The 21843-nt window shown below is 43.7% G+C and overlaps 1 protein-coding gene across 1 annotated transcript in view; it reads left to right on the top strand.

The window, feature by feature from the left end:
• Positions 1–13255, top strand: part of SLCO3A1 (solute carrier organic anion transporter family member 3A1) — a 214752-nt gene extending 201497 nt beyond the window's left edge. Inside the window, exon 10 of the mRNA XM_033920897.1 lies at positions 13197–13255. Coding sequence (XP_033776788.1) covers positions 13197–13210 — 14 coding nt within the window. The 3' untranslated portion in view covers positions 13211–13255. The remainder of the gene's footprint in view (positions 1–13196) is intronic.
• The last annotated feature ends 8588 nt before the right edge of the window (positions 13256–21843 follow it).

Genomic DNA, 21843 nt, shown 5'->3' with positions numbered 1-21843 from the left:
GTCTTGACTGGCTACAATTTGGGGGTTTTAGCAGCACTTGGGAAACTTGAAATTAAAAAAAAAAAAAAAATCGCGCAATGCGATTGGAAAAAAATGTGCTCAATATATTTTAAGTACTGTATTCTGTATTTTTTCAGCTTATTTATTCCAGATGGAACATCTTAGAAATGTGATGTGAAAATACATGCATTTGCTGTAAATTATATTAAAAGAACTATTTTCATTCTTGAACTGACTCATTTCATACATTTTTGTGTACTGATAGTTTGCGATGTTTCTTCATTGATGTGTTTTGTGCTGCTTAAGGGGCCTTTTACCAAACTCCTGCCCCGCATCACCGCTAGACCACCAGGTAAGGACTGGGGAGGTTCAGGCAGCCTGCAAAAAGAAGAAAATAAAAAATCGCAAATAACCAAATTCACGAGTAGGGAAACCGTGAATCTAGAGGGTGTTATAGGACAGAGTACGGCATTGGGGTTCAAGAAGGGATTAGACAATTTCCTGAAGGAAAAGGGGACCAAAGGGGATCGATAGAGGATTACTATATAGGTCCTGGACCTGATGGGCTGCCGCGTGAGCGGACTGCTGGGCATGATGGACCTCTGGTCTGACCCAGCAGAGACACGGCTTATGTTCTTAAAGCAGCCTAGGTTAGCTGATTATGGATATTATACCTCCAAAACAATCTTCCAATTAAGTTAATAGCTTTAGAAAATGATTAGGCTTAGCAAAAAGAGATTTGATGTAGAAGCATCTCAAAGCCTAATATAATAAAAATATTGATTAAACTGAAAATTTAAAAAAGATGTCATTAGTGTAAACTTAAATGCTGATCTATTGTATGATTTGAGATAATATAGTAAGTAATTGTGCAGCATTCAAGCACAGCTTAAAAGACCACCATGAAATTGTTGAAATCCATGTTCTAAAAAGTGTTATTGTCCTCATTTCATCGTAAGCAGGCAGCTTCTGTTCTCATTCCTGCAAGGTCACTCGCGTATCCACCAGGAGTTCCAGGGAGAAATTCATCCTGATGTTTCTGACACTACCCACAGGGCTGTGTATTAAAGCACTTCAAGTTACTGAAAGCCATAAGATGACAAATGAGGGCCATTGTTAAACTAGCCATGGGGCTTGTGCGGGCTTTTGAAAGTAATGAAGCCTCCCACCAAAGGGTGGCGCTGTTTTACACCATACAGTATATTTGCATCTACTTTGAAGCAAGCGCATTTTTATGAGGCAAAATTAGGAACAGGACTTTGAAAACGAAAGCCCCATACTTGACTTTGCCTGGCACATGCTCCTGACCTGCCCAGGTCCACGCTCTCCTTGGATTTTGCACGCTCAATTTGTAGAATACAGACTATGGATAGGTATGGGCCCAACAGCAAATTTATGCAAATTAGCACCCATCAACACCAATTATTGATTGCTAATGCCAATTAACTGTAAACAAGTTATGCGCATGACTGGCACTATTCTATAACTTGTGCGTACAAGTTTATAGAATTAAGGGCTAGATTCACTGACCTCAATTGCGTGGCCAATCCGTGGCTGATACCTGCAGGCCCAACAAATTCCCAAAACAAAACATTTAAATAAGGGCGATTGGAGGAACGCCCTCCTCCGACCGCATGGATCGCTAGTGTGCAATCCCGACGCATGCGCAGACCATCTGTAGATGCTGTGCGCATGCGTCGAAGACCCATCTGAGCTACGACTTTTTTTTTCTTTTTTACTTTACTTACTAGCCTAGCAAGCCCGTGGTTTTAATCTGTTTTAAAACCGCGGGTTAAAACCACGGGCTCGCAGTGCGGGAAAGGGCAGGAGAGATTCAGGGTGGCAGGCAGTAGAGATTCGGAGCAGAGTAGGACGGCAGGCAGGAGAGATTCGGGGGAGAGCAGGGCGGCAATTCGGGGTGGCAGGCAGGAGATATTCGGGGCGGAGAGATAAATATTGGGGCAGCAGAGAGCAGGGCGGCAATGGAGCTGGAGAGTCAGAAAAGGACGTTTGCGACTGGTCCCCAGCAGTTGTTTCTTGGGTTGATCCGCCAGCCCAGTCGGTTTGCAAGATTTCATTAGTGAATCGGGTCCCTGCCTACTTTGCATGCCGTTCCCCTCATTTGCATGCGTGGATCAAAATCGGATCAGCAGAGAGGTAAGTGAATCAGGCCGGAGTACACGATCGGTTTGCTTAGTGAATCTAGCCTAAGGGTTTACTGAATTTCTACAAATAAAAGTACTGCTTTGCACACATATGGCGTCTAAAATTGTCCTCATAGGACAGAACTCTATATGTTGCACCTAAAATTCGACACACATACCCCCCTCCCACCCCCCCCCCCCCCCCCCCACACACACACACACCTAAGTGCTGTTCTAAGGAAACGGCGCAAAACCTGACTCCTAAAGTTACATGCAGATGCCCCTATAGTTATATACGGGCACTGCCCCGAATCTGCCCATGACCTTCCCATTTCTGTGTCCCCTTTTTGGGGCCATGTGTAAATTTTAGGCATGGATTCCAATTTTAAAATAAAAAAACAATTAGTGCTAAAAATTGCTTCTTAAGAAGCCAATTAGCACTAATTAGCTCATTAGACTGTTTAGATTGTAAGCTCATTCAAGCAGGAGCTGTCTCCTTCATGATTCTGTACAGGACTGCATATGGCTGGTAACGCTCTAGAAATAACCCTGTTTTACATGCATCTGATGAAACGGACTCTGGTCCTCTATAGCTCATGCCTCAATAAATTTGTTAGACTATAAAGTGCCACCTGCCTCTCGTTCTTCCCTTCCTACACTCAGTCACTCCCAGCAGCCAGTGAAGGAGAGGAACTGAGCAGCCCCACAGACATTTTAAGTAGCTTTCAATGCCAGAGTTAGAAGCAAATTTATTGGGGCAATTTATCTGGTCGGACTGACCTGAGGTCGGTGTTTGGTAACAAACAAAATTGAATTGAAGGAGTTTAAGCTATTTGAAGTGAAAATCTTCTGACTCTTTCACCAAACTCCTTTCTCTCACCCTCCTGTTAATCCCCCAATAGCTTAGAATCGAGACTCCCTCTGTCCCATCATTAAAATAAGGAACGCTGCAGATCCCTTTCTTATCTGTTTACTTTGGAGATTAATTTTGCAAGGATACAGTGGCGGCATAAGGGTAGGAGGCGCCTGGGGCAGTGACGCCCTCCCACACCCTTCTTTCCGTGTCCCCCACTCCATACTTGTGCTCTCCCTCTAAATCTCTAAATCTTCAGTGCATGTGTTTTTTCTACAGCATGCTCCTCACACCAGCTGTGGATTTCTCTCTGACGTCACTTCCTGGCTCCTTGACCCGGAAGTGATTCAGAGGGGGGGGCCAGGCTGGCCTGAGCAACCGACAGGAGAAGTTGCTCGTGCTAACGACGATCTACAGAGGTACGGGGTGGGGAAAGGATGGCACGAGCATGGCAGGAGGGTCCACCCCTTCACCCTTACTACGCCACTGCATGGATAGAGATTTGTACACCTTCTCCACTCACCATCACAATACCCTTCTCTTTTTATAAATAAACAAATTTAACACCAAAAGATTGTGATGGAAATTTGGCCGCAGCTACTACTGAAAACCCTTTTCTGAATTGATTTAATGCATGTTAAGACAATTAATGTACACTTCTCCCTCCGTATTTGCGGTTTCAGCAATCGCGGTTTTGATTATTCACGTTTTTTAGCTTGCTGACTCCTCCCCCCCCAAAAAAAAATTACGTCATCTTGCAAAGAGAAATCGCTGATTCCAAGCGTTTACTGAGAAAATCGACGATTCCCAGCACTTTCTTCGCCGTGTTTTGCCTCTCCTTCAGGAACAGGCCAGGTCTCCCACCATGTTATTCGCGGTTTCACCATATTCACGATGGTTTTTAATAGAAAACAGCAAATAACATATGAAAAGTTATTTGCGGATTTTCTGTGTTCGCAGGTCTGTTAATCCCCTATCACAGCGAATACGGAGGGAGAAGTCTGTGTTAAAAGTCTAACACATTCATTTCAATAAAATGATTATGTAACTCTAAGGGAGAGGAAAGGATTGTAGACGAGAAGGCCATATGGTCATTTTTCTCCTTTTCTGTGTAACATGAATGTTCAGAAATTAAGAAAATGGTTTAAAAACAATGCTTTTTCACTCCACCGCTCTACCAAATGAATGTTCTGGGCACCAGATTCCCAGTGCTGGTTCTTTCAGACACGGGAACCCAAAAGGTTAGGTGGAAGCTGTGAGCTCAGGCCTTTCCTATTCATCAAAGAAAATCTATTTTTGATTCTTCTATGCATTTCACAAAAGCCCATCTCTTTGGGAGGCCGGAACAGTAACTTCTAAATGGCACCTGGCTGGTGCTTTCTGTCCATTACAGAAGGTAACAAGCCAAAAGCAGAGCCTCTGGGCTGCTGGACCCCTACGGTGGGAGAAAGTTCATAAATAAAGCAAGATGGTTAAAAATAGCATCTGGAAAGCATCAGCCCCCAGAAAGTTGTGCGAGATGGGCTGGAACTGTCTTTTTTTCTGTTCAGCTCTCTAGGGATCAAGTTAATAGGATTTAATGTCAGTAAGTGCCTTGACACCAACGCTTGATTTTTTGCCAAGGTAGTGATTTATTTCATCCTTCTTACTGTGGGTGATTATAGGGAAATCTAAAGAAAATGCAATCTAAACATTCTCATTCTCCAAGCCCAAAGAAGCTGAGGCAGCTGAAAACCCACCTGTCCGGCTCTCTTGGGAGCCCAAACTTTATTTATGCTGGAGGCATTCGGTGAAGGCAGGCACTTTGAGCAAAATGTCAGTGCCGGACCAATATTTAACTTTCTTCCCAGGTGGTTCTTATCCCGACTTGATCTAAAATTGTGTGCACGTTTAGTCATTATTTTCACAGCTTAAGGAAGACTTTTCACATCATTTTAAACCTCAATGGGCGAAGAGCTCTGGCTTAGGCGAGTCTAAATAAAGCAAGACCGTAGGGACCCTGCTCGTCTTATCTCTGAAGCGGCTTTGCTTCTTTTCTTGAAGAGTTGGAAGCAGAGCCCGGCTTAACCCCAGATTTTCGCTGGGCTCCTGCATTTGGAATTAGAGCCAAAATCTATTTCTGAACAATTACGGCTCCGACCAGAGATTGAAAACATCATCCAGTTCTCCCAAGCTACCCACCCCCTCTTTCTCCAACACTGCCACTGGCCTTTAAAGTTTATAGCAAATGCGGACCTCCAAGTTTAAATATTGACCTGGGTCTAATCTGTGGGTGAGTGTCCACTTGAGTAGCAGTCATAATCACATGGTGGTTTCACAAAAAACTTAAGGCAATGTCCAGTCATTCAAAAGTTCTGGATTTCAAGCATATTGACCAGTAAAATGGAGAAATACCCTAAGGAAGAGCTGGGAGAGATAACGGAACGGGGAAGACAAAGAGCTAACCTGGAAGGTATAAAAGCCAAACCTTATGTAAGGAAAGGGGGAGGGGAAGCAAGAGGAAAAGCAATCTTAAATGAATATCTAGGGCTAAAAAAAAAAATGCAAAGAAAAAAGGAAGCGTTCACAAAATACAGAACACAAAAATATACCAGATACAGCTCAAAGAGACAAAGAACTAAATCAGGCAAAAGTACATGCAGGAAAATAGAGAAAGTGAGGGGACAAGACTTTTCAGCCATCTTTTGTGGGATTTAATGCTCATGAGAGATGCCAGACTATGAGCGTCGACAGCAGCGCGGCGCATTCAACTAAGAGATATGCTTAAAAAATACTTTCTGGAAGTCTTACGTTTTTCCTGAGATATGGTTCCTTCTATGAATAGAATAGGTTACTTGAAAATGCCTAAGAAAAATACCCAGCATTGTGAAGTTCCAATGCAATCTTCTGTTGGTCTTGAAAATCAGAAATTGGATCTGAATAATTTATCTGAGATTTTGGAGCAATCGGTGATGGAAAGTCTTCAACGAGCGACTAAAATGGTTAAGGGGCTGGAGGAGTTGTCGTATAGCGAGAGATTACAGAAACTGGCCTCTTCCTTGAAAAGAGGAGACTGAGATGGGACATGATTGAAACGTTCAAGATACTGAAGGGAATAGACTTAGTAGATAAAGACAGGTTGTTCATCCTCTCCAAGGTACAGAGAACGAGAGGGCACTCTCTGAAGTTAAAAGGGGATAGATTCCGTACGAACGTAAGGAAGTTCTTCTTCACCCAGAGAGTGGTAGAAAACTGGAACGCTCTTCCGGAGTCTGTCATAGGCGAAAACACCCTTCAGGGATTCAAGACAAAGTTAGACAAGTTCCTGCTGAACCGAAACGTACGCCGGTAGGGCTGGTCTCAGTTAGAGCACTGGTCTTTGACCTAGGGGCAGCACGGGAGTGGACTGCTGAGCACGATGGACCACTGGTCTGACTCAGCAGCGGCAATTTTTATGTTCTTATGAATAATATCATGAAAATGTATTTCCGTAATTCAAAAAGCTCTCTCATTTTTGGTCAGAAAATTTGGGTCTTCCCAGATGTGACTAAAGTGATGCAAGAATGTCAGAAGGGTTTTTTTTTTTTTTTAAACCTTAAACAAGAAGTTTTGGATCTGGGGACCTCATTTAAGTTGCTCTATCTATGTAAATGCCTGATATGTTAGGGGGGGGGGGGCTTGAATTATGGGAGGGGGGAGAGTTCCTGAAAAGTTGAAATTTTTTATTGATCTCAAGATTGTTTGAAGTCAAGTAAGAGATATATATTGCTGGAATTGTGTGGATTCATTACGCTTTATTTCTCTTTAATTGATACTCCTTTTATTGTGGACTATTTAGGAGATTTAAGAATTTCTTGGTTTATCTATTTACTGAATACTCGTATTCAGATACAACAATCTTATGCTAATCTCCTTCAAAGTAGTCGCCTTGGGCTGCCACACACGTCTTCCAACAGTTCTGCCACTGTCGGAAGCAGCGTCGGAACGCCTCTTTTGAGATTGCTCACAACTGGTCCGTCACATTCTGCACGATGCCTTCTCTTGACTGAAATCTGGTCCCTTTCAGGGGCATTTTCAGCTTGGGGAAAAGGCAGAAGTCACTCAGAACTATGTCGGGAGAGTAGGGAGCTTGGCAACCATAAATCTTCCCAAAAAGGGATTAATTTAATGCAGCATTGGTTTTCTCAAGAGACATAGTTTAGGGCCTGATTGCTATTTCTCTTATAGTCATTTCCCTTGTCTCCTTCATGACTACCCGCCAGAACTATTTTATTCCCTCACGTGTCCACCACATGTGCCAAAAGCTGCCTTCCGGGACAAAGCCCATCACCTCTTTTGTACCACCTTTTTATTGTTTATATAAGAAAAAAGTAAAAATCAATGAAAAATAACAAAAAAACAAAAGTAAAACAACAAGAGAAAAGGGTTTACTGGTGGACGTATAGTGATAGACCAAGGGGGCCACATTTTGGGGCGTGTCCCCGTTTGCGGTTCCTCTACCTGAGGGTTCTGAGCACTCCTAAGGTAATTAATAAAATTCAAAATTAAAATCTTGCATATAAATCAGGGGTGTCAAAATCCCTCCTCGAGGGCCGCACTCCAGTCCGGTGTTCAGGATTTCCCCAATGAATATGCATGAGATCTATTAGCATACAATGAAAATAGTGCATGCAAATAGATCTCATGCATATTCATTGGGGAAATCCTGAACACCCGACTGGAGTGCGGCCCTCAAGGAGGGACTTTGACAGCCCTGATATAAATCAAAAAAGGGGATCTTTCATGAAAGCAACATATGCTTCTTCAACTCTGACAGAAAGAGGTGAAACACTGACAGTGGCTCATGGACCTTTGCCCAGGATCACCCCTGCAGAGGCAGAGTCTGCTTCAGGATCTTGGCACTTCAAAACTCGTTGATGATGACAAAAAGGGCGAAAGCAGGGACAACAGAAACAGAATGCTTTGGACGAAATCGGTAAGCGAAGGTCACCCATACCATTTGGAAATACATGAGAGACAGGGAAAATGCTTGATTACCTGAATAAATTCATGTAAACCGTTCTGAGCTCCCTTAAGAGAAAATTGAATAAAAAAATAAGAACAGATCCTGTCGACTGAGGACGAGAGAGATTAGCCATCTCTGGAAACGCAAATCGGACAATCGTGCAAGACAAACATTTTCAACTGCAAGTGTCTGCCAAATGATGCCGAGTTAATTACATATTATTCCCTATATAATAGATAAAATTCATGATCTAGCTCATCTCTTGCAATATGTATCGGTGTCAAAATCCATTGGGATCTATTTGGAGGAAGATTTAATTTATGCTGTCTTCATTAGAAAAACCTTTTGATGGAATAACTCATTAAAGGTGAAGTCAATTTGTACTGTGACTGAACATGAACAGAGGCTTGCGTTAATGCATTCAAGACCAATTTCCGACTTCTTATTTCATTCCTTTAACTTACTGGCAGGTCACGTGAGGTTTATCAAAAATTCAAAGTTTGTTGTGCATTGCTGTGAAGTGATCCTGGCCTTGAATCTTAAGTCAGGCATTCGGCTTTCTAGGGAAGCCTGGGTTATAAAGGCAACATTCAGAGCTCAGGGGAGAGGGGAGTCGGTCGTCCCTACAATGACAACATCTGGAGCATAATTCTTTTTGAGGCTTGTCTATTTTTAGTTATGTAAAACATTTATAATCCGCTTTTTTTTTTTTTTTTTTTGTACCAAAGAGGCTCACAATTCACATACACAGCTTATAATGCATACAGTCTTACAAGACCCAGTACATAACGGGTAAAAACCAGAGGTCAGGGTTACAAACACTATCAAAAAAGTGCCTTAATGATGGTAACATAACGAATGCTAGGAAGTTCTTCTTTACCCAACGTGTGGTGGACACCTGGAATGCGCTTCCAGAGGGCGTAATAGGGCAGAGTACGGTACTGGGGTTCAAGAAAGGATTGGACAATTTCCTGTTGGAAAAGGGGATAGAGGGGTATAGATAGAGGATTACTGCACAGGTCCTGGACCTGTTGGGCCGCCGCGTGAGCGGACTGCTGGGCACGATGGACCTCAGGTCTGACCTGGTGGAGGCACTGCTTATATTCTTATGTTCTTATGGGAGAGGAGGAGATAGTGGATGCTGTGGATGGGCCATTTGGCCTTTATCTGCCATCATGTTTCTATGTTACTAAAGTTCTGTGACATCACAATGCAGGTGCAAAGAGCCTTAGCCTATAGGAAGAGGAGCTGCAAATGTTAAGAGCCTTAGCCTATAGGAAGAGGAGATGCAAATGTTAAGAGCCTTAGCCAATAGGGAGAGGAGGAGATAGTGGATGCTCTGGATGGGCCATTTGGCCTTTATCTGCCATCATGTTTCTATGTTACTAAAGTTCTGTGACATCACAATGCAGGTGCAAAGAGCCTTAGCCTATAGGAAGAGGAGATGCAAATGTTAAGAGCCTTAGCCTATAGGAAGAGGAGATGCAAATGTTAAGAGCCTTAGCCAATAGGGAGAGGAGGAGATAGTGGATGCTCTGGATGGGCCATTTGGCCTTTATCTGCCATCATGTTTCTATGTTACTAAAGTTCTGTGACATCACAATGCAGGTGCAAAGAGCCTTAGCCTATAGGAAGAGGAGATGCAAATGTTAAGAGCCTTAGCCAATGCGCTTCCAGAGGGCGTAATAGGGCAGAGTACGGTACTGGGGTTCAAGAAAGGATTGGACAATTTCCTGCTGGAAAAGGGGATAGAGGGGTATAGATAGAGGATTACTGCACAGGTCCTGGACCTGTTGGGCCGCCGCGTGAGCGGACTGCTGGGCATGATGGACCTCAGGTCTGACCCGGCGGAGGCACTGCTTATGTTCTTATGTTCTTAGCTAACAGAAAAACGCCTGTACAAAGAGGTACGTTTTGAGCAATTATCTGAATTGCAACAAATTATCGCCAAACCTCGGAGTGCCAGACAAAAGCGTTCCACAGAACAGGCCCAGCCGTAGAAAAGCAGGATTGTTTAGTTCGCACATATCGAACAATGTTCAATTTCCTTGTATCAAGCAACACACAATTTTCAGATCGCAGTGCCCTGCATGGTTTGTACTGCAACAGGCATTCAGCCGATATCGGCACCTATTCTATAAAACAGGCGCCCATTAGAGAATCACGCTTAGTGGTCCTTTTATCAAGGCGCGGTAGGCGGTTAACGCGCGTTCAACCGCCTGCCGCGCTAGTCACTAACGTCTCCATTGACGAGGCGTTAAGCTTTTTGGCTTGCCGCAGGGGTTAACGCATGATGAAATGTCCAATGCGCTAACCCCCAGTAGCACGCCTTGATAAAATGAGCCCTTAGAGTCTCCTAAGCGTGCTTAGGCAGCGCTCATCATCATAGTTTCAAGTTTATTATAACATTTGATTAATCGCTTATTCCGAATTCTAAGCAATGTACAAAGTAATAAAATTACAAAAGTACAAAATAAGGGGAGGCAAACTTAAAAGAAATGTATTATAGCCACTGATACATAATAATGATTAAAATTACAAATATAAACAAGTTTCGTAGCTACTAATACATAATAAATTAAGATAGACATACATTGATAAAAAAATAAAAATAAACAAGAGGAAAACGCGGGATGAAATACAATTTAAATATAAAAGTAGAACAATCAAGGTAAAAACAATAACATTTAGCCATCCCAAATTTACGCCAGGGTCTTCTGTGCCTAAAAGTTAGGTGCCGCTATCAGAGCCTAACGCCACCTGATCCACAAAGAGGCACCTAACTCGAAAACACGCCTATGATTCACCTCCAATCACGCCCACTTTTAGTGTAGGTGATTTTGGGCTAGGTGCCTACTTTTTGTGGAATTGAGTTTTTCGAGTTAGGCGCCTAACTTTCAATTAAGTCCAGCTTAAAGCTGATTGTGAGGTGTTGAGTGCCAATATAGGCAGTGATTTAAGCCCGTTGCTCGATTAAATTAGGCGCCGACATTGGCGCCTAGTTTTCGGCGGACTTTATAGAATCAGGGCCTCAATGTATAGTTAAGCTCTGGAACTCGTTGCCAGAGCAAGTGGTAAAACCAGTTAATGTAGCTTGGTTTAAAAAAAATAAATAAATTTGGACAAATTCCTGGAGGAAAAGTCCATCAATTGTTATTAAAGTAGGCCTGGGGAAATCCATTGCTTATCCCTGAGATTAACTTTTTGGAACTCTGCCAGGTACTTGAGATCTGGACTGGCTACTGGGTTAAATAGACTCAGTAGGGCAAATCTTATGTTCTTATCTCTGAAATGTATTGGAAGCCAGGTTATATTATCAAGATAATTCTATATATTTTTTTAATGTTAGGATTTCTATACCACTTATAGCCTAAGTGATTTACATTTGGGTATATAAGCATTTTTCCCTATCTGTCTCGGTGGATTCACACTTTCTGCCTCTTTTACAAAGCCCCGAAGCCCTTTAAATCTCTATGGGCTTCGGGGCCATTAGCGCGGCTTTGCAAAAGAGGCCGTTTATCTAATGTAACTGGGACAATGAGGGATTAAGCGACTTGCTAGAAAACAAAACTGTTGAAAATGATAAGATAGCTAACGGTGTGAGAGCATGCCAAGGAACACTGCAACGTCATAAACGAAGTGGAGGAAAAGCCTCAGAATAATTCAGCAGTGATCGACATAAATGTCAAAAACACTGCATCGAAGCGCCCTTTCCAGTTGAGGTTCAACTTGCTCACAGCGTCTCCATGCTCCTCTCCTTAACTTGGGGTACCTTCCGTGCTACTGCTCCTGACGAAGGAGGTGATAATTAGAGAATGACACGGTGACAAAATTCATCACCGTTCCCGTCCCCGCGGATAACCGTGGGAAATAATCCCATGGCATTTTCTAGTGGCTATTTCAACCTCGGTCCTTCTACACCAGCATTCTTCAAAGCAAAGCTTGCGGGTCAGTGGTTGTGGCCATTCATACTCTGATTCTTATGGGAGCCAAGGATAATGAAGCCATTGTGACATCACTGATGTGATTGGCTCTTAGGCACTAGTGGAATGAGGCATTATGACATCACAATATCTGCTCTGGAATGTTGCTGCTCAATCTCAGCATTCTTCAAAGCAAAGCTTGTGGGTCAGTGGTTGTGGCCATTCATACTCTGATTCTTCCCTCTCTCCTTAAAGAATGACATGAAGATGGTTTATCACGGTTATCCGCGGGGATGGGAACGGTGATGAATTTTGTCACCGTGTCATTCTCTAGTGATAATCTCCGAAATGGAGCTCTGTAGAGCCTCCTTTTCTAGTGAATTTGCCCTCATCGCATGTCCATCTTTGCGGGGTCATCAGCGCCTCTCCTCCTATCTTCCCCCCCACCCCCACCCCTCTTTAAATGTTTGCCGGCGCAAGCAGTATCTTCCACTTGCTGCTTGCACTGGCCTCGCCTTCTTTATGACATCACTTCCTGGTCATGAAACCAAGATATAATGTCAGAAAGGAGCCAAGGCCGCCACGAGCAGTGGCTGGAAGTTGCTCGTGCCAGCGAACATTTCAAGAGGTACATATCATGTAGGGGGGCGCTCAAGCGGCAGGGAATAGTGTAGGGGTGCCCAAGTGGCGAGGAAGATTGGGGGAGTGCATGGCTTGGCGATGCTGGATGCCAGTTGCTGTGCCACTGATCCCAGGTGTGTTTGTGCAATTAGGTCCTTATAAAACAATATGATGAAATAAACTAGGGAAGGCAAACGGCCTCACGTACTGGACTGGACTGTAACGATATTGCAATAGCGAGCAACACGTTGACACTTCAGTTTTGTTTTCAAGCTATGAAAATGCCCCTGTGCTTCACCATAAGTGTCGCAAACCACCAGGACATTCAAATAACAAGCTTTTGAAAGCAGGAGATTCAATTAAGAGAAGAGTTACCAATTATTCCATAGCTAAGCATCCTATTAATTCACAGCAGGATCATTCCAGTTGAAAGCTGATGACTTCTGAGAGAATCTTTCCCTCTTAGAAAAGTAAAGAGTTTAATAAAAAGGTAAAGCAATCCTTTTCAATGCGCTTTGCTCCCACAAGGCCTTGAAAAACAATAGAGTACTAGGCTTTTTGTTAACATCAAATTGAACTGGAAGAAGCGTAGTGCATTGACGTTCTTTCAGGTTTCTTGGCATGCTAAAGAAGTTTTTTTTTTGTTGAGTTTTGTTTTTTTTTTTTTGCAGAGCTGTTCCTGTAAGGCTGTTTTAATGCTGCATTATTTCATCAATCTCAACGAAAGTAATAAGTTGGCTGCACAAAAGCCAGTGTGGAGCTATGGCAGGCTGCCAGAATGAGGGAAGTGCATCTCGTCTACACCTCCAGCCAAATCCAAAGTCCTTCTCTTTCCTCCCACTAGCTCTCGGGAACCGGGTGTCCCCATTCGCCCCACTAATACACCTGTCCCCTTTATTTCCTCACTGAAAATTCTTGGGGTGTTACTGGATAATAAACCCATCTTTCAGCAACAGCTCTCTGCGGTCATTCAATGATGTTTCTTTAAATTTCATATGATCTGCTCCATCAAGCCCCAGTCATACATCGCCTGGATTACTGCAACGCAATCTATCAGGGCCGAAGACAAAAGAATCTTGATTCAGAGAACCTCTGTGAAACTGACTACAGGAGCGCAGAAATTTGGTCTTGTCGCCCCTCTTCGTTACCCGTAGACTTACTTAGAAGTTACTGATTCTGGTCTTCAAAATTTGACAGTCTTGCACCCCGTCCTTCTTAGATCATCGGTTGATTCCATACAGCCCACCCCGTGTTTTACGCTCAACACAACAGAACCTCCTAGTCATTTTAACCACATGAGATATTACACATGATACGACTCGCTACAGTCTTTTTCCATAACTGGACCCACTCTTTGGAATGCCCTACCAACTTCCCTTTGACTAAGGACATCTCTGGATAGATTTAAGACGGCCCTGAAAACTCACCATTTCAGTGATGCCTTTAATTGAGTTCCCTTGTCCCAATTTTAGATGCTACAGATCTCTTGCATATCCTTTCTAGATTTGGAGACCCCCCCAATGAAACTGGCTTGTGAAGGTAGCCTCTTCCTCCTCCCTTTCCTATCAATTATTGGATTCCCTTCTCTGTTCCCTTCCCTACTACTTCTCGTTTCCTTTTCCCTCCCGATTTGATTTAATCAATTGAAAACAGCTTAGACACTCTCAGTAGGCGGTATATCAGGTAGAGAATAAATCTGAAACTTGAAAATGAAGGCATGAGGTAAGCGCATCTCTCTACACCAGTGTCTCTCAAACTTTCTCGAGCCGTGGCCATGGCTTAAGGCAAACAAAGCTTCAAAAAATTATAACTGAGTGGTATTAGTAGTCAGTATACAATAAGAACCAATACTCCACACGTATGAAATGATCTATATTCTGTCACTCATTCTTGTACTCGTCTTGTAGGGTCATGAAATGGTTAACTGTTGTTTAAAATATTGCTCTGGCCTACATAGCTGAAAACAGTATACAATCTATTGACCTCATCTGCTTAAAATGTATGTCCCTACCTTACCACATTGTAAGCTGAATAGATAAGAGTTTGAGCCATGATGTACCCTGCCCTTCTGTACATTTAACATTTAGAACTGTAAGAGTTAGATAAGTGACCTGCTAGTGTGAGCTTAGGACCAATATAATTGTAGAAAAGTTATAGAAGTAACAAATGAAAATTGTAGTTTTTGCATATATTAGTTTGCAAAAAGGGCATAAAAGTCCGTGTATTTCCTGTTTCTGACACTCTAGTAGGCAGGCTATTAACTGCACTAGAGTCCGGTATACCGTAATAAATTTCTTGTACTTTCTTCACGCCTCTGACTTTGTGTGTCCAAGTGACCTTTCAGTCTTACACCAGTTGATTAATCATGCGTTGAATATTTTTTAAGCATTTTTTTAAGTACACTGTGCAGGAAAAAGCCTCAGAGTTAAGGAGTACTCCGCTTATAGCCTCATCGACATTCACTGTCAGCGTAGATGTAGTCCAAATGTATACTCCATGCTACAATCACTGGCCAAAAACCAAAAATTTTTCAAACACTGACAGAAGACAATGAGGCAATATTGTTGTACCCTAAAATTGGCCCTGAAGCAGTGGACAAACTAGCGGTCCACGAAACGCCGGCCGCGTCAGCTCCAGTTCCAGCTCCGAGAGCAGGGAACAGCTCCGGTCCTGGTTCCGGTAGTTTGTGGTGGCACACAGTAGATGAAATCTATGATTGAAAACTGAACAACTACAAACACCAAAGATAAGTAAACCTCTGTTAGTTTTTTCAAACTGTGAAGTGGTCTGTATTCAGAGCTCCAGTGTGGAATATATTAATCACAAGCTACAATTAAGAAAAAAAGATGAAATAGGTTAAAAATAGTTAAAGAGTTATAAGTTAAAGACTAATAGGAAAAATGCACTAAGCAGGTTTTTGGCCAGTGTTTGTAGTATGGAGTATACATTCGGACTACATCTACGCTGACAGTGAATGTCGATGAGGCTATAAGCATAGAACTCCTTAACTCTGAGGCCTTTTCCTGCACAAACTGTGCTTTAAAAAATGCTTAAAAAATATTCAACGCATGATTAATCAATTGGTGTAAGACGAGTATAAGAATGAGTGACAGAATATAGATCATTTCATACGAGTGGAGCATGGCTTAAGGCACCCAGAAGTGCATGGACGTCGCCGTGATGACATCAATGCATGACATCATCACATAGATGCCCGCATGTGCAGAGGCCCTCCAGATGGGCCCCGAGACACCAGTAGGGGGTGCCAGCAGGGAAGAGGGCCAGAGAGAAGGAGCGGCAGTGTTTCTCAACTACTTCAAGCTAAGCACCCCCTAAGTCTAACAAATATCAACTGAGTAACCCGACCACAGACCTCCCTAGACTCACCCAAGCTCTGCCCCAGATCCCATCCCTGTTACTAATTGTAATGCAATTTTTTTCCACTCATTTTTCATATACACACAATATACACAGCAGAAATAAATTCTCAAATCTGACACATTTCAATCACTATATTGAAAATAAAATCATTTTACCTACCAGCGATCCTCTATAGGCTGATGTAATTAGCTTTAAAGGTGAGACCGGGAGGCCAGGGAGGAAGCCGGAGGACGCTAGAAAGAAGGGGGAAACATGCAGGCCTTCGGCGAATCGGGCAGCGGTGGCGCTGTACCGCGTAGGGAGGCGCCTCTCTTCCTCCTCGGTGTGCCGTGGAATCTCAGGAGGTACACAGTTTGAGATACACTGCTCTACACACATGGAATGGGGGATGGACACCTCCACACACAGAGAGAAGGAAGGAAGGACGCTTCTGCACACAAAGAATAAGGGAAGGACATCTCTACACATACAGAATGAAATCCAAATAAATACATGCAGATAAATATCAGTTCCTTTAATCCTTGGGAATGACGAGCAAGGAATGCTTAGCAAACTGCCCTCAAATCTTTTGTGCTTTGGCATCTGGCATGTTCATAGCTGATAGAAATCCATTTGCATGTTTATTTATTCAAATGTATTAAATGTCTCTATAAATATAAATACACAAAATAATTTACAATTTAAATGAAATACATAGAAACAAAAGGCATTCATAATCAATCCGCCTGAATTAAACTCCTCCCTCCTCTTTCTAGTATATCAACACAATTCCAGTCACTTAAACCTGTTTAAATTGTGCTTATATTTTAAGTCTGACTTTTAAAAGTTAGTCTGCTTAAATTTATATCAGGGAGAGAATGAAAAACAAGAGAGAAAGCTAGGAACAGGCTTTGTCTAGAGAGCAAGCAGGGTTCAGCTGCCGTGCTCTGCCTCGATGGATTCTCCTGAACGGTTCTGTGTCTAAAGAGGTTTCATCCAGTGCAAAAAGCACAGAAATGCTTTTATAAAAATAAGCTGAGAGTCTGCCAGTCTTTGAAATAAAGCACGGGCGCTCAGGGCCATTAAAAGAGCAAGAGGTGGACGGAGAGGGAAATTTGAGAGACAAATATCTTAAATAGTTACATAGTAAATGACAGCAGATACAGACCAGCCTGGTCCGTCCAGTTTGACCTGAAAAGTGGTTGGCATTGTAACTGTCAGTCCTCTTCCCTTCAAGGCTTTGTACTAGGGCTTTTATTCTCAGCTTTAATATGAAAGTTATAAAAGGTCTGGGATGATTTCCCTAAGAAGAGAGGCTAAAACGGCTAGGGCTCTTCAGCTCGGAGAAGAGATGGCTGAGGGGATAATATGACACAGGTCTATAAAATACGGAGCGGAGTGGAAAGGGTAGATGTGAAACGCTTATTCACGCTTTCCAGAAATACTAGGACTAGGGGGCTTGCGATGAAGCTACTACCAGAGAAAATATTTCTTCACACAATGTGTAATTAAACTCTAGAATTCATTGCCGGAGAATGTGGTGAAATCAGTTAGCTTAGCGGGGTTTAAAAAGGGCTTGGATAATTTCCTAAAAAAGAAGTCCATAGGCTTGGGGAAATCCACTGCCCCTTCCAAGTAGTCTTGTTGTGGGTGCTTGGAACTTGGATGAAATTTTGGTAAAAAATGTGGTATAAAGATAGATAATAATAAATAATAATAATAATTTTATTGTTATGTACCGCCATACCCAACAAGTTCTAGGCGGTTTACATCAGTTAGATTAGGATCTGCAGAGACAAGCAGATTTACAACTATTTATCAGAATTACAGCTTTAAACGAACTAGAGAGAGGATGTGGAAAGTAGGGAAAAAGGGATGGCATCGTGAAGGAGGAGAAGTGGAGGGGGGCGAGGTGTTATTGTCGGAGGGGGGGACAATTAGGGTCTTGTTTGCTGAATAGGTAGGTTTTAAGTAATTTTCTGAAGCCGAGGTAAGTGGGGGCCTCGAGTATCATTTGGGCTAGCCATGGGTTCAGCTTAGCTGCTTGGAAGGCGAAAGTTTTGTCCAGGAATCTTTTGAGGTGACAAAGTTTGAGCGAAGGGAAGGCGAACAGCTGAATATGACGGGATTTCTTGTTGGTGCGATAGAGGTTGAAGTGGGGGTTGATGTAACTTGGTGAAGAACCATTTACAGCCTTGTAGCAGAAGCATGCGTTGCATCCAAGTAATCTTCCAATCGATTGGCAAACATTGTTTCTCCTCTTTCGGTATCGCTTTTGTGTCCTGGCTTTATTGCATCCTCGGCCTCTGTCAGGAAGCAGAATCCAGGAGGGAATCAAACTCGGGAGTCCCATTCAGCGCATGACCACTAAACTTCCAGACCGGCTTCCTACTAGAGGTCTGCATGGGAACGGGGATCGCGAGAATCCAGCTGGAATCCCCCCCCCTTAACCCACAGGACTCCCAAGGGGACCCCCCCCTCTGGCCCACGGGACTCCCACGTGGATGGAAGGCTTTGGAAGCAGAGTTCGTCCATATAATATAATGGACACTTCAGCCTTAGTAAAAGAGGGGGTTTATAAGTTAATTACCTGAACAGAAAACAAAAAAAGGGTTCCACCAAAGAGATTCCACAAGGAAAACAGCAAAAGAAACTGTGGAACTGATGATTATTGGTGTGGCATACTAAGGGGGAAATTCTGTTTCTACAGCCGCCTTGGAAGCAGCTGAGAATTACACTCCGGCATCCTATACAGAATTGCGTCTACCTTAAGGGACAGACGCCCAACTCCACCTAACCCGATTCTCTAACCGGCACTCATGTCACAGGTGCTGTTTAGAGAATTGCACCTGATCCCTTCCCATCAGCTGATCGCATCAAGGGAATCCCCCCTAACATGATCAGCTGAGCGGCTGCAGCAGGGAACTCCCAACCCCCCCCTCCCCCTGAACTTGGCCAGCAGGAGGGATGCCTAATTCATCCCACTGCCACCCCCAAACCCCTACCCAACACGGTCTGCGGCAGGATGCCCATTCCCTCTCACTGCCTCCCCGAACCCCCCTCTCGAAGTCCCCCAGCAGAAAGGATGCCCACTCTCTCCTGCCACCAGCCCCATTCATCCACCAAACACCCATCACTCCCCAACACTCACCCAACATTCCCTAACACACCCTAATTCTCACTGATACTCCCCAACACACCCCGACATTCCCTCATACCTCAACATCCCCCCTGACACCTCTCGACCACCCCCCCCCCCCGGTACCTTTAGGAGATAGCTGCAAGAGGGATGCCCACTCCCTCCTGCTGGCAGGCCCCCCTCTTCGAAAATGGTGGGTCTTCCCATTCCCAGTGCATTCTGGGATGCACCGGGGGAGGGGCCTAAGGCTCTGATTGACCCAGGTGCCTAAGGCCTTTCCCATAGGCAACTATTTTAGTTTTCTCTCAAAAATGCACTAGCACTGGAAATCTAATATATACGTTTAAAAGTGTGTAACGTGTACTTCTTAATCAGAGATGAGTGTAGGGAGAGGCAAAAAAATATGACAATTGAAATCATAGTCATATTATGGCATATAGTGTACAATATGTGCTAACCAATTAGTGCTGAACACAGCCTCATTCTTCACCCACAGGAATCCCCAGTGCTAAAGATGTTTTAAATTTTTAGTGCGTAGGTAGCCCACTCACATTCCTGAATTACTGCAGGGTGCCACAGCGTCCAACAGGGTAAGTCATTTTTTGCTGCAGTAACCATGCATTGGTGAACTCCATTCGTCAGGCCAAGCCCCTCCTATCCGTACCCTTCTCCTCCACTGCCAACTCCAGACTCCGTCCCTTCTATCTTGCTGCACTGTATGCATGGAACAGACTGCTTGAGTCATTATGTTAGTATTCAAATCCAAGCTAAAAGCCCAGTTTTTCAAGGCTGCCTTAGCTCCCATTTACCTTAAGATAACTATGTCCATCCTATCATTCTCTCTGCAAGAAACTCCCCAAGTCTCCTATATGTCTTGTCTGTAAGCTCCTTAGAGCAGGGGCCATCTATTGCATGTCAAATGTACAGCGCTGCACATGCCTTTCAGTGCCATAGAAATGATAAATAGTAGCTTTGCAAAAGGACCCCTTAGACTGTTATCAGATTTGTGAGTTTTTCACAGAGAAACTGAAATTGCTGTTTTTGCCAACTTTTAACAGTCGATGTTTTAATGTTGTTTATATACTGAAATATGGCTTATGTTTACTGTGAATTATTTAGAACTTTATTGAGTGTGTGGTACATACATATTTTAAATAAATTAAATACATCTGTCTTTATGGGTACATAGCCAAATTATGCAAAAAGGTACGAATGTGGAACTTTAAAACTGTCAAGCAAATAAATCATACGGTTTCATTGCAATTCATCATTTACAGGTCTTGAGTTCATTTTTTTTTTTTATTTCTCACCCTAGCAGGGATTTTTGTTTCTCCAAAGCTTGAACCTAAGTCAAATATTTTACCAGCATTTCGGCATCACTGAAAGACTTAAACCACTCCATGCGACGAAGCAAACATAATTTTTACCTTCCGCGTGAGTGGCTTCTCCAGCATGCTCCTCGTGCCAGCGCTGGATTTCCCTCAGACATCACTTCCTGGCCCCGTGACCCAGAAGTGATTCAGAGGGGAACCAGGCTGGCGCGAGCACCGGGCAGAAGTTGATCATGCTGGCAAAGATCTACAGAGGAGGGGGGAGGGATGGCTCGAGCATGGCATGGTGTGGCGGGCAGAAAAGGTGCCAGTGCCGCACTGACATGGCACCCGGGGCAGTCCGCCCCTCCCCCTTTCCTTACTACTCCACTGAACCCAGCCCATGTGAGACCAGCTCTTCGGGGCTGTCGTTAGGGCTTTGTACTCCTGTCACCAGAATGCTCGCCCAGTTCTGAAATCCAGCCCAATCGCAGCTTTTTTCACCAGGCTAAAGCCGGCCCTGAACTGCAGTGAAGTGAAATGTACATAGTCAGGGGCCCGGAAGACCGTTGCGCTATAACCCTATGCTTTCTTTTGTACCACATGCTCATAGCACAGGGGTGGGCAACTCCGGTCCTCGAGGGCTGGAATCCAGTCGGGTTTTCAGGATTTCCTCCATGAATGTGCATTGAAAGCAGTGCATGCAAATAGATCTCGTGCATATTTATTGGGGAAATCCTGAAAACCCGACTGGATTCCGGCCCTCGAGGACCAGAGTTGCTAACCCCTGTCATAGCAGTATATAAAGACAGGTATGCCGTCAAGTGTAACGTTGTTTGAATATTTTTACTGCTACACTTGACTATAGTCTCTGTCTGGCTTATTCTCGCTGCACACCGCCTTGGGTGAATTTCTTCAAAAAGGTGGTATAGAAATCAATAAAGCAAAGACAAGCTGTCTGCTTCCTGTTCTTTGTTCATAGAAAAGTCCCCAGTGTTCGGCCCACAACCCTAACCTGTCTCCCTGCAGCTACTTTCCACTGCAGTTATTTCTCTTGGTCTATTGTATGACATCCTGCAGCAATATGGAGTATGGCATTAAATTATTCCTCTGCATTCACGCAAACTTTCATGGAACTGCCCTACTGACTTTTCCGTGGTTTCCTAGTCCGTGCTGTATGAACATAAAAATCAACACAACACTTTTTTATTCCCTAAAATTGTGTGCAAAGCCGCGGCATATTAAACGTGGTGCCCGTGGCTCAAGGCATCTGGATGTGCGTGGATGTTGACACAATGACATCACGTACATGTCTGCGCAAAAGACCTCCAGGCGAGGCCCTGAGCCGCCAGTGGGGGGGAGGGGTGTGTGCTGGAAGGGAAGAGGCACGGAGAGAAGGGGAGGCGCTGGCACCAGCTGACCGCCTACGGCTTGTGCCAAGAACTTTTCAGCGGCCCCTCATAGGCCCCATTTTGTCTCCCGCCTTTCTTTCACAGGGTATATGTTGGT

Source organism: Geotrypetes seraphini, chromosome 14, assembly GCF_902459505.1.
Source record: "Geotrypetes seraphini chromosome 14, aGeoSer1.1, whole genome shotgun sequence".
Lineage (NCBI taxonomy): Eukaryota > Metazoa > Chordata > Amphibia > Gymnophiona > Dermophiidae > Geotrypetes > Geotrypetes seraphini.
The sequence above is the reverse complement of the archived record's forward strand: the minus strand, read 5'-3'. Positions and strand labels throughout refer to the sequence as shown.